Source organism: Mastigoproctus giganteus, chromosome 10, assembly GCF_048544385.1.
Source record: "Mastigoproctus giganteus isolate SK-2022 chromosome 10, ASM4854438v1, whole genome shotgun sequence".
Taxonomy (NCBI): domain Eukaryota; kingdom Metazoa; phylum Arthropoda; class Arachnida; order Uropygi; family Thelyphonidae; genus Mastigoproctus; species Mastigoproctus giganteus.
The window spans coordinates 34,070,784-34,086,804 of NC_143584.1; the positions used below are offsets into that span (position 1 = coordinate 34,070,784).

The following is a 16,021-nucleotide window of genomic DNA, read 5'->3' on the forward strand; positions in this document are numbered from 1 at the left end:
GATATATATATTTGGATCTTAGAAAGGCTTTTGATACTGTTGCACAAGGAAGACTGCTGCACAAATTGGAGCAGTGTGGCATTAGACGCAAATTGCTGCTATGGATAAAGGGATGGTTGAGTGCGAGAAGACAGAGAACGGTAATCAATGGACACCGCTCTTCGTGGACTAATGTTATTAGTGGAGTCCCTCAAGGTTCAGTGTTGGGTTCATTGTTGTTTTCTATATTTATTAATGATATGGATAACGGTATATCAGGCGTAATGTCCAAGTTTTCACACAATATGAAGGTTGGCAGGGTTGTTAATGATACTAATGACAGTACGCTTCTGCAACAGGATCTAGAAAAGTTGAGCAGATGGGCTGAGAGGTGGTAACTGAAGTTTAACATTGACAAATGTAAAGTACTGCATATGGGAAGTAGTAACCCCAGAGTAATATCGACTGTGTGATACTACACTAACAGTTGTAGAGAATGAAAGGACCTGGGGGTAATTGTGCAGGCAGATATGAAGTTTTCTGCGCAGCGCAAATGGTCTGCGAGAGTAGCTCATGGTGTCTTGTCAGTAATATACAGGAATTTTTCCAGCAGGGTTAAGGAGGTGATTATCCCCTTGTATAAGGCAATGGTCAGTTGCTGTTGTTGTTGTTGTTATTTGGTTTTTAGGAGCATTAGCAACTAAGGCCATGTTGCTCCGGGAATATGCGGTGGTCATTCCCTGACCTTTCCACATCATCCGTATTTGGTGGTGACGGGCTCGAACCCAAGTCTAATCAAGAAGCGTGTGCTACACACTGCTGCTCCTTCCCACCTGGCTACGGAGGCGCCGGCAATGGTCAGGCCACACCTTGAGTACTGTATACAGGTCTGGAGGGCTCATTTTAGGAACTGCTGGAGCAAGTGCAGAGAAGGGCACTTGATTAGTGCCCTTCTCTTAGAACAAAGGGTTGCTCTTATGAAGAAAGGCTTAAGTTTTGCAAATTACAGTGTCTGAAGACTAGGCACCTGCAAGGTGATCTGACTGAGATGTATAAAGCCTTGAATGGTTTGAGCATGCTCAATGCTGATGGGATTCTTCCTCTTGCTCAGAATAATCACCTGAGAGGCATAAATTCAAATTGAGGAAAGAGAGTTTTAGGATAATTGTGCAGAAGTTTGCCTTTAGCCAGCGTGTGGTTGATTGATGAAACAAACTTGCATCTGTCGTTGATAGCTTAAATAGCTTCAAGGCAGAACTAGAGAAACATTTAGAGCTAGCAGGTTTTTTTTTTTTTTTTTTTTTTTTTGGCTGATGCTATATAAGCTTTCTTTCTTGCATCATGTGCCTTTACTAATGCTAATAATCCATACTGCATGATAGAAGGGGTTAAAAAGGGGGACACTAGAACTTTTCTCTGGAAACTAAACAAGATTTTCACCACTTCACTTCAAGCCGCCAATAAGCAAAGTGGTAGAATTAAACCAGGTGGTGAGATCATTTACCACCTAGCAGAGTACCTCTGTCTTAGAACTAATCCATAAGGCTTTCAGCTAAAATCTCTCCTTTACGCTGAGTAGAACTGCAGACACAAATACATTTATATCTACCCTGATACCTTGTTGCTGCATACCACTATAGTTACAGCAGGTTGTCAGTTGGGATTTAAATTCTAAACAATATCCATATTCTTGAGAACATCTGAACTTAGGCTAAACACAACTTTTAACTTTATAAATGAGGTAATGTATAACTATGAACTTTAAAATATTATTTGAATTTAAGCTTCTGAAATAGGCAATCCTTTTTAAAGTTCTATAAATAATTTGTGCAATAACAATGCTGAAATATTAATGTAAAAGTAAATAAAAAAAATCAATTATCACCCTCATCAAGCATCCTTCAAACTTAACAAGAAACAGGAAATCACCACAAAATTAATAAAGGACCCCACTCAGAAATAAATTTACTACATAAACAATAAATAAACTACATTATAAACTGTTTTTGTAATGTAGTTTATTTAATGTTTATTGGATCCAGTACCCAAACTTTTTCTGTTCAACATAATATTGAATCTAAATATCAAAGGTGTTTCAAGCATTGCATAAGTAGATTTTGTAAAAATAATATAGGCCATAAGACTCATATCACTGAACATATACATGTGTTTTGCTATCCTTGGTATGATAGAAAAAAACACAACAATCATAACAGAATCACTTTAATGAATCTTGCACAAAAGAATACTTGAGAAAACAGTTTTATGAGTGACTAATGAAATTTCCATCACCACTAACTTCATGAAGAATAGAATAAGCTTGTTACACAAGAGTTAGTAATTATAATGTTCAAAGTGTAATCATCGGGGCACTCAAAGGTCATGAGTATCCAAAAGAATATATCCATCATAACAAAAACTTCTTTGAAAAAATGTGATAGCCTGGAGATTTTCCACTTTTCCCTCCAAATAATTATGAGAGCTTCAAATAATTATTAGGGTTGTACTCATGCATTTGTGATATTGTAATAAAAACAAAGTATTCAGAAATGTGCTTTAAAGCATAATATTAAATATCAAATAAAAACTGTAAAGTTATTATGCACAATATATACAAAATTTGGAAGAACTATCTTACCATGGATACTAAGAGAGCTCATGTCAGGAGCTGGTGGAATTAACGGAGGTTCATCTGGAGTTACAGTTACAGCATATCGAACTTGACCAACAGCTGTGATTAACTGAAATTTGAAGATAATCAAATATAAACTGTTAAATCCAAACTGGACATGTTATTAAGTCAATATTAACACTAAAGAAATGCAGCACCATGTCACATACATGCGTGCAAATAACATACATGTAGATAAATATATTACCTCTTTAATGCTTGAATTTTGATAGCACCTGGCTTCCCATAACACAAAGTTCATATTATTACAGTTTGGTTTTCTACTTCATTATGATAAAACTGTTGGACTGTTTTAATTTATGACACACCAATTTCACCTAACATATGTAAAATGTTGGATGAAATTAGGTGAAACATAGAATAAACTTATCATATGTAATTTTGTTTTTTATAACTAAAATCAATGGAAAATTTTATATTGGCTACTAAAATGTAAACTGCATGTGGAAGAATCAAGGAATAACATGCTTTCAGTCCTAACCAAATTTTTATTTTTTAACAACAGCAGAATATGTACAGGAAAATAGTACATATAATAATTTTAATAACAAAATATATATTTTTAAATTAACTTCATATGCAAAAGAAGTTTTAAAGCCATGGATCCTTCAGTGTTTGAAATGCACCCTTTCAAATGCTGATTTTGGGATATTGCTTCACCAACAGATATGGCACCACAATTTTACTGACATTGGCAACAAAAAAAATTTTTTGCCAATGTCAATAAATGGTTTATTATAGTTAATTCTGTTTAAATTTAAATGTGCATGCATTAACTCTTTCATTAGTATGCATATATAAGTTTTTTTCATGTGAGGGACCAAAAGAGTATAAGCATATGTACATTTTGAAGGTTGCATCAATGAAGTATTGATATATTATATCTGTATATGTACATAGTAATTGTCTTGAAACACAATTTAAGTATATTAGTATTAGACAATTAGTATATGTACATACTAATTGTCTTGAAACACAATCTATTACAATTTAAGTTTCCAAGTAGCAACAGTCACTTTTGTGTTAATGACAATTTCAAAAATTGATGTAAAGAGACACAGCCTTTTGGCATGATTTGGTGATGTGAACTTAAACAAGCTGAAATTGAAGAAATTTTGCAAAATTCAGATCTGGAGTTTGAAAGCTGAATTCAGATCTTGAATTCAGAAGTTCAAGAAACTGAATCAAATAAAGCATATATAAATGTAGAGGATATTATTGCATTTAAAAAACAGTAACAGTGAAATTTTATTCTTTAAATACAATTTCACAAGTAACCAACACATTAATGCCAAATGGATGAAGACCTCAGTGCTTCTAGTGGTCATCTTTGATACAATTTAAACAGTATCTTCCAACTTTCTAAAAAATATTTAAGTTAATTTTATAATTTGAGTTTGAATATAAGGAAAAGGCAATAATTTATCACAACACTAAAGCAATATTCAATGCTGTGCAAGTGCCAGCTCTGTTGCCACAGCTGAACAGCACTACAACATTAATGCGGATATTCTCACATTCCTGTCAGAAAGTAAATAAACAGAAAGTAAGTTACTCATGAGAATGATCTTAAATCCAGAGATACCATCTTTGGAGGTCTGTCCAAGCAGTGTCCTCACTAAGCTATTATTTACTGAATTCATCATCCCACTAGTCCAGAACTACAATGCGTTATTAAGTTATGCAAACAGCATTAAATTGTTCACACCAGTCAGCCCTGATGTAGATCACCAAACCACTCCAGCCCTAAACACCAAGGTCATTCTCCTCACAAATTACCTCTTCCCAGTCTGGGCCACAAGTCCGGTAAAGTTCAGGTAATCGTATTAGCAGAGAATACTTTTCAGTTCAGGTAATCGTATTAGCAGAGAATACTTTTATTATCATAAAAGCATCCTCTAACATTTAATTGGTTCCAAAGTTACTTAAGAAATATTATAATATCAGTTATTTGGTCATCTTAAGATAAAATATACAAGCTAAAAAGAAAGTATAACTTACAGCTTTATTGCTTTCTTTCCACCGTGATATGCCTACTTGATCAGACATATCTAGAGCAACGGATTTTGCATCTTGAACCATTGGAGTTACAGCTAAACAAAAAAATAATACTAATAAATAAATATATAATAATAATTTTTCCACTAATATCAGAAACACTAAATTTATTTGCCATCTAAGAAATTATGTACTGTAGGTTGATAACACTGTATCTGCAGAATGGTACTTAAACTATTTCAGGAGTGAATATGATCTTTGTTCTATATGTATGAGCTCTTGGGAGTGTATACAATTTTGATCTTCAGTTTCGAAGGTCATTTCACATACATAGTTCCACCACTCAGACAGCACTGTTTCGGGAATATCTATTCCCTTTTCATGGGCAGGTAGGCACCCTACAAGTGAAAATTTTTTCACAGTATGAAAGATACCAAAAGATATGTGAAATTAAAGTGATGCAATTGTGGCCTTTTTTTTTGGCCTCTATCTATGGGAATTTACTAATACATACCTTGTGCATAATTTTAATACTATTTTAATATTAAAATAATGATGTAATGATTTTAGTGATGCCTTACTGCAAACTTCATTTGCTTTCCTGAGTTTACTACATATTAAAATGATGCTTTTTGAGCATTATTTTAATATGTAGTAAACCAAACAGCATTACCTAATACATATCAATAATTTTACTTTAACAATGGGCAATCAAGTCGAAATAAGAAGTTAATATTTAAATGCATTTAGGTACAAAGTTTTTATTTTTACATTTTTACAAAACTTCAGAATTTCATACAGAAGTTCACCTCACAAAGCTACCTCTTATCAAAAACGTTATGTGGAACTCATGCATGTTCAGGAAACTCACTTGTAAAAGGGTTAAAGTAATTGCCAACCTACTATATGATACTAGGATTAAGAAGAATGCCACTTATGCTTAGAAACAATTCAGTTTATCTGCCTCTACTATAAGACTACAATATAAAGACATGGTGAATGGGAAGCAATTCTTGTAAAAAAATGTTCTATTTATTTTCTGGGACAACTTTCATTGTCTAAATTAAGTTTCATGTGACAAATTCAGAGGAACAGTTGCAAATGCTTGTGGATCTAACTCTACTGGAAATTGATTATTTATTTATATATTTATTTTAGTAAAAGAAAAATTTATCTACAGTATCTTAATTTTTTCTGGATGGCTAGTGATGTTAAAATCGAACCAAAGAAATGGTCAATAGGCGAGCTAACTGTTGTTGTTTATAAGAAATAGAACAGCAAACTCTTATGTTACACTCCTTCCTGCTAACACTTAGTCTGGTAGTTACATGATATCTTGGAATAGTTATATCAGACTAAGAACATGCAGCCCTCATATTTGCAGCAAAACCCAAAAGTACAGAAGGCTGAAGCCAAACATCAACCAGTTCTAGGAAGGAAAACATAAGCAAACAAGTTAGTTAATGTATGCATTGAATTAGATTTCTGGCACATTAGCAAATAGTAATATTTATTTTTTTGGCTGATGCTTTATAAGCTTGCTTTCTTGCATCATTTACCACTACCAGTACTGATATTAAAAATTTTTAAAAAGAGCAAAAAGCAACAATTTTTATGTGCAAACCAAGAATATTTTATTTCTGCACATCCACCACAGTGTCTATTCATTCCTCCAACCAGCACATGACAACAAACATAATATCCAGGAGACAAGTTACTACAAGCAGACAGACATGGTGAAGACAAGCACATTATGCATATATGTTAACTCGAGTAAAAGAAAAAAAAAAAAAAAAAACCTTTAGATAAATGTGATTCAGATTAATTACAAAAATTTCTATAAAACTGATTCTAGAATTTATTTTAGCAATTTTGGTATTGTTTGGGGAGTGGAGAGATTGGATTGCAAACTACTGATTCTTGGTTCATTTTTAAACTAGCTAAAAAAATTATACAATCTATACAATATAATTTCTGTTCTATTACCTTGGCAGTTTTTATACAGTAATATCTTGTTTTTAAAAGTAAGAAACAGTGTTCACAATAAAAAGTAACACTGTATGTGGATGGACACGTGAATGCCAAAACATATGCATACAAAATTTTGAAGTATATGTGCAAATGTTAACATATTAGTAAATGACAGAAGGAGAAGACCTGGGGGTGATACAGGTCCACCAGCTAGAACACAAGATGAAGGCTCACCTGACTGAGAAATAACATCACAGATTGAGAAACCTACTAAACTCAAAGATGAATGGTCACAGCCATAAACACAGAGGCCCAGTACTAACATACTTCTTCGGGATCATAGTTGCACAAAAACCGAACTGGAGGAGATTACGAGATTGACCAGGATAATGATGGCCAACATTTTCCAGTATTCTAGAGGGCCTGACTGAATGGCCCACCAGAATACCGGACAATCCTAACCATACAGCCAACATGCTTGACCTTTTTCTCACAGACAACCCTTCTAAGCACACGGTCGAAGTGAGTGGTCCTTTAGACGCATCAGATCACAACTTGGTGATTGTCTATTCTCCAATGGAGCCTTTATCTCATGGCTATTCCCAACCTCGTGTTGTTTCGCATTACAAGAATACAAAATGGGATGACCTGCGAGACTTCTTTTCTTCTTTTCCTTGGTCGGATTACTGTTTCAAAACTTCTGATGTCAACGTTTGTTCAGATCATGTCAGTGAAATTATTCTTGTAGGAATGGAATCCTTTATTCCACATTCCACCTTAAAATCTCATCCTTTATCTAAACCTTGGTTTTCCAATAAATGTGCAAAGGCTGTTCAAAAGAAGACTGTTGCGTATCGTAATTGGCTTGTTTCCAATTCTTCAGTTTCATTTTCTGTCTACACCAGAGCTCGCAACAAATGTAAAGCAGTTATTAATCAGTCCAAACTAGATTTTGAACAGGCTATGAGTAGAAAACTTGCTTCTTGCCCTAATGGTAGCCGAGCATTCTGGTCTCTTGCTAAAGCTATTGGCTGCAACTTTTTCCCATCTCTGCTCCCACCTCTGCCAAAACCAGATGGTTCTGTTGTCACTTCAGCCAAGGATAAAGCTGACCTGCTAGCATCCCATTTTTCTCCAACTCATGTATTAATGATCTTGGTAAACTTGACTATGGTGACTATAGGATAGACGACACTTACAGTATTACAAGACTTAAAAACAAATTAGATGGTATATTAAGGAGACTTAGAGCCGACGCATAAATCAGCCTACACACTCTTCAACAGCTAGGTATTCGTAGCAATATTCTACCTCATATATTTGTCACTAAACTCCACAAACAAAATTACCCGTTAAGATCCATCCTTTCTTTTAAAATTTCTGCCTTTGCCAATCCCTCTACATTCCTTGTTAAAATTATATCACCTCTCATGAGGTTTTCTCAATTTAGAGTACATAACACTAAACGGGCCCATGAACACAACTTCTGTCTCCATTTCAGATAATGATATTTTAGCGTCATTTGATGTCATCTCCTTATACACAAATGTACACATTGAGTCTACCTTATAAGCCTTGAGGCAGTTACTCATAACTGATGACACTTTAATCAAGCATACAAACTTGAATGTAAATAATATAGAAGAACTTACATCACTTCTATTAAATGCAAAACATTTTCGTTTTCAAAACAAGATTTATGAACGATATACGGCCTCCCCATGGGCCTGGGAATCTTGGCCCCTTTGTCCGAGATCTATCTAGCCTCAATTGAGCAAAAAGTACTCCAACCATTTTCCTCAAACATCAAGTTATACATGAGATATGCTGATGACATATTACTGATAGGCAATAAGTCAACCATTGATACACTTCTTAATACATTCAATACCATACACGAGAGGCTTAAATACACCCTTGAAGTGGGAACAGAGAATAAAATCAACTTTCTTAACCTTACCATATACAAAACAGGAACAAGGTTAGCCACTAAAATCTATAGGAAAAGTACACATACAGGTAAATATTTACATTTTTATTCACATCATCCATTGAACATCAAAAGAGCAGTTCTCTACAATCAAATTTATAATGCCATTAAATAGTTCCACACATGAAGATTTATCAATTGAGTTGCAATATCTCACAGAGAGATTCATAGCCAGGAAATATCCACCACAATTAATTAGAGAAACCATCTCCAAAGCTGAATATAGAATTAACAACCCAAATAATTTAAACCATGATAAGAAACTAGGAATTCACGTTGTCCTTTCCTTTCATAATCAATAACGCTAAACGACTCAGTAAATTTTTATGAACGCAGATATAATGCTGACGTTTTCATCATACAACAAACTGGGTTCTAAGTTCAACACACATAAAGTGAGACACAAGTATTCGATGTGAGACTTTAATAACATCACATATTTGATAAAATGCCAATCTGACTGTACAGCGTATTACATAGGAAGTACTACAGCAAAATAATGCACTTCCAACACATCTAATACACATGCGTATTATCACTTCAACAGTTTCAAAACCAACCAAACACATATAGAACTCGCACAACATGTCCATTCCTGTAATCACAATCCATTAATTGATTCAGCAATTACAGTTATTAAATTGAATTCCAATTACAAAATCCTTCAACAAGAAGCTTTCGTTATCGAATAGTTTTGGCAATACACTTCATTAAATGTGTTAAACACTAAACTCCCCATAAACTTGTCCCCTATTTGGAACTTAACACGTGAAATTTCGGCATGTACTGAACTGCATGAGGGGAAATAAACTTCCTTTAAATACTTCGAATTTCCTACCACGCAATGCAAACTGAAGACGAAAAGTTCAAAAATCACCCGTTTATGACTATTAGCTTTTTTCATCAACTACTTACCTTATCAGTGTTAACACACAGGTCTTATATATGACAATCAAGAAATGGGATGTGCACTCCCCTTTTTTTGAGCATGTATCTTTATTCTTTTAAATTGTAATTATAATTACAACCACGCAACAACCATTTTCTGTTCATATTATTTAAGTTTCTAATTCACACAACCATGCTGCTTCTTTAATTTTCATCGCACCAAAATGGATCATATGAGTTGAGTACTGTAAATTAAGTTTTTTGCTATTTTCAAATTTGATCTTGGTAAAACACCTCCCACCATTCCCAGCACGCTCCATTTAATGCCGCCTGTGGTCTTCCGTCAAAAGGCTGTAAGGAGGATTTTGACGAATCTTGATGCTAAGAAAGCTCCAGGTCCAAATGGTATCTCTCCACTTGTTCTCAAAACCTGCATTCCTAAACTTACTCTGGTTTTTGCCACCTTTTTCCACTTTCTCATTCCAAAGGTGTTTTTCCTTCTGCTTGGAAATTTGCTCATATCCAGCCAGTTCCTAAAAAGGGTGACAAATCCCTCCCATCCAATTATTGTCCCATTGCAATTACGTCTACTCTTTCTACAGTAATGGAGAAATCAATTAACCGCCAACTCTTAAACTATCTAGAAACCTTCCGTCTTATCAATGATTACCAGTATGGATTCCATCAGAGTCGATCCACTGGTGATATCTGGTTTATGTTACCCATTTATGGACAAATTCAATGGAAAAGTTCGGTGAAACACAAGCAGTTGCTCTTGACATCTCAAAGGGTTTCGATCGTGGTTGGCATAAAGGTCTTCTAAACAAGCTTCCAACTTATGGTTTGCCAACTGTTTTTTGTAATTGATTATCCAGTTTTCTCTCTGACAGCTTACTGAGGGTGATGGTAGATGGCTCTCTATCTTCTAACTTCTCCACTAATGCTGATGCCCCTCAAGGTTCAGTTCTTTCCCCCATTCTTTTCCTCTTGTTTGTTTGTTATTTGGTTTTTAGGAGCATTAGCAACTAAGGTCATATTGCTCCGGAGATATGCGGTGGTCATTCCCCGACCTTTCCGTACTCTCCGTATTTGGTGGTTACGGGCTCGAACCCTAGTCTAATCAAGAAGCATGTGCTACGCAATGCTGTTCCTGCCCACCAGGTGCCTTTTTCTCTTGTATATTAATGACCATCTTCCACTGACCAGAAATCCTATCCATAGTTTTGCTGATGATAGAATATTGCATTCCACTTTCCAGTTTGAGAAACCTTGCCCTGCTCGATCTGCTTCAACTTCTCGAACATCCGCAACCAATTACTTAAATGCCAATCTCCAGGTAATTCTCCACTGGGCAAAGACAACTTAGTTGATTTCAACCCTTCCAAAACTCAGTACTGTCTTATACCTCGCAAAAAGGCTTCTTCTGCTCCTATGCTTATCTTTGGTGACACTCCGATTTCTAGACGAGATGATATATCTCTTATGAGGATTACCCTGACTTCTAATCTCTCTTGGCACAAGCACATTACAAATATTGCTTCTGCATCTAAAAAACTTGGTTTTCTCTTTTACCCTCAGCATTACTTTTCTTCCAAACAGCTGTTCACTCTGTACAAATCGCAAATCACCCGCACCATGGAATATTATTCCCACATCTGGGGTGTGCCCCAAAACCTCTCTCAGGCTTTTATATTCCATTCAGAAGAAGGCAATTGGGTTAATTAATGACTCACTCTAACAGAGTCTCTCCACTCTCTGTCTCATAGATGTACTGTTTCTGCTGCATACATTTTCTAGATACTTCCAAGGGCACTGTTCTTCTGAATTGGCTTCTATAATTCCTGCTCTCTCTTTCAAAACAGTTCGAACACTTGCTGCCGCCAGCCAGCATCCATTTACTGTCCAACTTCAAACTCACAGAACCAACTTTTCATCTTCCTCATTTATTCATTCAACTGCCGTTTTCGCAACAACTTTCCTTCATATGTGTTTCCTGAAAATTGCAGTCTACAGAAGTTCAAGTCTAATGTCAACAAATATCTTCTTTCGTCTTCTCAACCTCCAACCCATGCATGGTACTAAGTACTATAGGTTCTAATAATACCTCTTGTATTTGTGATTTTCATTTAAAAAAAAAAAAACACCACCACCTGAAGTCAGCCATCAAAAGACTGACCACAGCACATAAAAAAGGAGGGAAGGGAGTGATTGACCTCATTGAACAAGAGAAGAAAGTGATTAAAAACCTGCGAGATTACTTCCAGAAAAACACAGCACCAATCTACCAAGCCATAAGAAAGATAGACAAATGGCACACAATGCTCAACCTCAACAAGGGACCATACTCACAACACAGACAGAGAAACAAAGACAGAAAGATGGGCGAAGATGACACCCCATGGCAGACACTACAATGACCTCCATCAAGACTACATAAAAAAGATGGCTTCCAATGCTTGGCTCACAAATGAATGGCTCTTCCCCATGACCAAAAGCATCATGCTTACCATCCAAAACCAGGTAATCAACACCAGGAACCACAGGAAATACATCACCAAGGATCCCAGAGTAACAGATTACACATGTCAATGATGCCACCTGGCTCCAGAAACAATCTAGCACATCACACCAGAATGCAGTATGATTACCCAGACAGAATACACTCACAGACACGAGCAGGTGGCCAGATCCTTGAGGTTGACACAGACATTCTCTCAGATATGCCAGACAAGCTGTACTTACTACCTGGGAGTCTGAAGGTATTTTTTTTTTTGGTTTTTTTTTTTAGGAGCATTAGCAACTAAGGCCATATTGCTCCGGGATATGTGGTGGTCATTCCCTGACCTTTCCACATCCTCCGTATTTGGTGGTGACGGTCTCGAACCCCGGTCTAATCAAGAAGCGTATGCTATGCACTGCTGCTCCTTCCCACCTGGCTACGGAGGCGCCCAGGAGTCTGAAACACTGATGGAACTGATATTTGGGTGACATTCAAGTCAAGTGGACCCAATTTCAGCGCAGTCCAGATGTTCTGTGACAGCCAAATCCTCTGCTTGCACCTTCACAATGGTGGGACTATGTAATCCTGGGTATAACCTCCATGCACAAGCACTGTGGGTGACCGCCCAGGTGTGAACCAACGTAAGCAGATGGCGCCCACACCACATGGAAGATTGCCGCCCCTCTGTGTTACCAGGCAATACTAGGTGGTAGATGACTCTCATCAACCAGTACAATACCAAAACTTTACTTATTGGAGACTTGAGGTAGTGGAACCAATGTTTAGTCTCCAGAGCTAAGTTCCAGTCAACCCTTCCCCATCTCTTTCATCATGCAGTATGACAGATGAATTTTGAGATTATGATGAACACCAAGGCGAGATCCAATCTTCCTTACATTTCGAGGGTACAGCTCTAAAACAGTGTTCGCAGGCCGGCCGCTAGTTAGTACACCGGACTGAACCTACTGGTAACTCTTTAGAAGGTTTCCGGATCAGCTAGTGCATAATCTTGCTACCTCTACTCTGCCAGATAGTGACCGGAGGGAGTCCGAGTAGTGGGTATGCGGGGGGCATTGTCAAGGTCACGTTATGTTAAGGATCTGGGTATATTCTTACCATGTGTACACCATATCCAAAAATTTCATTACTTCATACAGCATGTCCCCCCCCCACTTTATCTTACTATTGAATACACCATGAATTGTCAAACTAATAGAGTAAGCTTATCTGCGAAAAGATCTAAACCTCCCAAACACTTCCTAATTCATTTCACAAATATACGTGGTCTCAATTCTAATCTCAACGATGTCCATTTCCACTTGCAGTCTGCTGAGCCCCATGTACTTTTTCTGACAGAATCTCAGTTATCGGTTGATTCAACTACTGCTCATCTCAGATGCCCAAATTATTCGCTGTATGATTCCTTTTGCCTCAAAGGTGGTACTTGTGCATATGTCCGTTCCGATATTCCCTGTCTGAGACTTGGTAATTTGGAATCTCCTCTTTTCGATCTTCTCTTGCTTAAAATCTCTCTACCTCATTGTGTCAAATTCATCTGTTGTCTCTACCGTTCTCCCAACTACACTAATCACTTGGAGATCTTTGACTTCCTCTCTTTGCAACTTGACTTTCTCCAGTCCAACTTTCCTAACAGGGAGGTAATTTTCCTTGGTGATTTTAATGTTCACAACTCCAGCTGGCTTCCGTTTTCTAGTCACACTGACCCAGCTGGTCGAGATGCTGAGGCATTTGCAATAACTAATGACCTTGCACAGATTATTCATTTACCAACAAGAATACCGGACAATCCTAAACATACAGCCTACACGTTTGAACTTTTTCTCACAAACAACCCTTCTAAGTACACAGCCGAAGAGAGTGGTCCTTTAGGCACTTCAGATCACAACTTAGTGATTGTCTCTTCTCCAATGGAGCCTTTATCCCATGAGGTTATTCCCAACCTCATGTTGTTTGGCATTAGAAGAATGCAAAATGGGATGACCTGCAAGATTTGTTTTCTTCTTTTCCTTGATCGGATTACTGTTTCAAACTTCTGATGTCAACATTTGCTCAGATCATGTCAGTGAAATTATTCTTGTAGGAATGGAATCCTTTATTCCACACTCCACTTTAAAACCTCATCCTTTATCTAAACCTTAGTTTTCCAATAAATGTGCTAAGGCTGTTCAAGAGAAGAACGTAGCATATCATAACTGGCTTGTTTCCAATTCTTCAGTTTCATTTTCTGCCCAAACTAGAATTTGAACAGGCTAAGAGTAGAAAACTTGCTTCTTGCCCTAATGGTAGCCAAGCATTCTGGTCTTTTGCCAAAGCTATTGGATGCAACTTTTGCCCATCTCTGCTCCCACCTCTGTCAAAATCAGATGGTTCTGTTGTCACTTCGGCCAAGGATAAAGCTGACCTGCTAGAATCCCATTTTTCTTCCAACTCACGTATTAATGATCTTAGTAAAACACCTCCCTCCATTCCCAACACGCTCCATTCAATGCCTCCTGTGGTCTTCCGTCAAAAGGATGTTAGAAGGATTTTGACGAATCTTGATGCTAAGAAAGCTCCAGGTCCTGATGTTATTTCTCCACTTGTTCTCAAAACCTGTACTTCTGAACTTACTCTTGTTTTTTGCTGCCTTTTTTCACTTTCTTATTCCAAAGGTGTTTTTCCTTCTGCTTGGAAATTTGCTCATATCCAGACAGTTCCTAAAAAGGGTGACAAATTCCTCCCATCCAACTATCGTCCCATTGCAATTACTTCTACTCTTTCTAAAGTAATGGAGAAATCAATTAACCACCACCTCTTAAACTACCTAGAAACCTTCCGCCTGATCAACGATCGCCAGTATGGATTTCGTCAGTGTCGATCCACTTGTGATATTCTGGCTTATGTTACCCATTTATGGACTAATTCAATGGAAAGGTTTGGTGCAACACAAGTAGTGGCTCTTGACATCCCAAAGGCTTTCGATCGTGTTTGGCATAAAGGTCTTCTAAACAAGCTTTCATCTTATGGTTTTTCAACTGTTTTTAGTAATTGGTTATCCAGTTTTCTCTCTGATTGCTCAATGAGGGTGATGGTAGATGGCTCTCTGTCTTCTAACTTCTCCACTAATGCCGGTGTCCCCCAAGATTCAGTTCTTTCCCCCACTCTTTTCCTCTTGTATATTAATGACCTTCTTCCACTGACTGGAAAACCTATCCATAGTTTTTCCGACGATAGCACATTGCATTCCACTTTCCATTTTGAGAAACCTTGCCCTGCTCAATCAGCTTCAACTTCTCGAATATTTGCTACCAATTCCTTAAATGCCGATCTCCAGGTAATTCTCCAGTGGGGCAAAGACAACTTAGTTGATTTCAATTCTTCTAAATCTCAGTCTTGTCTTATATCTCACAAAAAAGATTCTTCTGCTCCTATGCTTATCTTTGGTGACACTCCGATTTCTAGGCAAGTTGATATATCTCTGTTGGAGATTACCCTAACTTCTAATCTCCCTTGGCACAAGCACATTACAAATTTTGCTTCCTCTGGATATAAAAAACTTGGTTTTCTCTTTCGCTCTCAAAGTTACTTTTTTTCCAAATAGCTGTTCACTCTGTACAAATCGCAAATTCGCCCTACCATGGAATATTGTTCCCACATCCGGGGCGGTGCCCTCAAAACCTCTCTCAGGCTTCTTAATTCTGTTCAGAAGAGGGTAGTTAGGTTAATTAATGATTCATCTCTAACAGAGTCTCTCCACTCGCTGTCTCATAGACGTACTGTTTCTGCTGCATGCCTCTTCTACAGGTACTTCCATGGGCACTGTTCTTCTGAATTGGCTTCTATAATTTCCGCTCTCTCTTTCAAAACAGTCCGAACACGTGCCGCCACCAGCCAACATCCATTTACTGTCCAACTTCAAACCCACAGAACCAACTTTTCATCTTCCTCATTTATTCATTCAACTGCCGTTTTCTGGAACAACCTTCCTTCATATGTATTTCCT

General features: G+C 37.1%; 1 protein-coding gene across 5 annotated transcripts in view; it reads right to left on the bottom strand.

Moving 5' to 3' along the window:
• Vinc (vinculin) overlaps positions 1-16,021 on the bottom strand; it is a 336,038-nt gene that overhangs the window by 105,279 nt on the left and 214,738 nt on the right. For 4 of the 5 annotated variants that reach the window (XM_090383806.1, XM_090383804.1, XM_090383803.1 and 1 more), the window contains exons 16-17: positions 4,673-4,764; positions 2,618-2,720 (exon numbers count right to left, since the gene is read on the bottom strand). In XM_090383806.1, coding sequence (XP_090239932.1) covers positions 2,618-2,720; positions 4,673-4,764 — 195 coding nt within the window. The remainder of the gene's footprint in view (positions 1-2,617; positions 2,721-4,672; positions 4,765-16,021) is intronic. The other variant, XM_090383807.1, reaches the window with a different exon arrangement.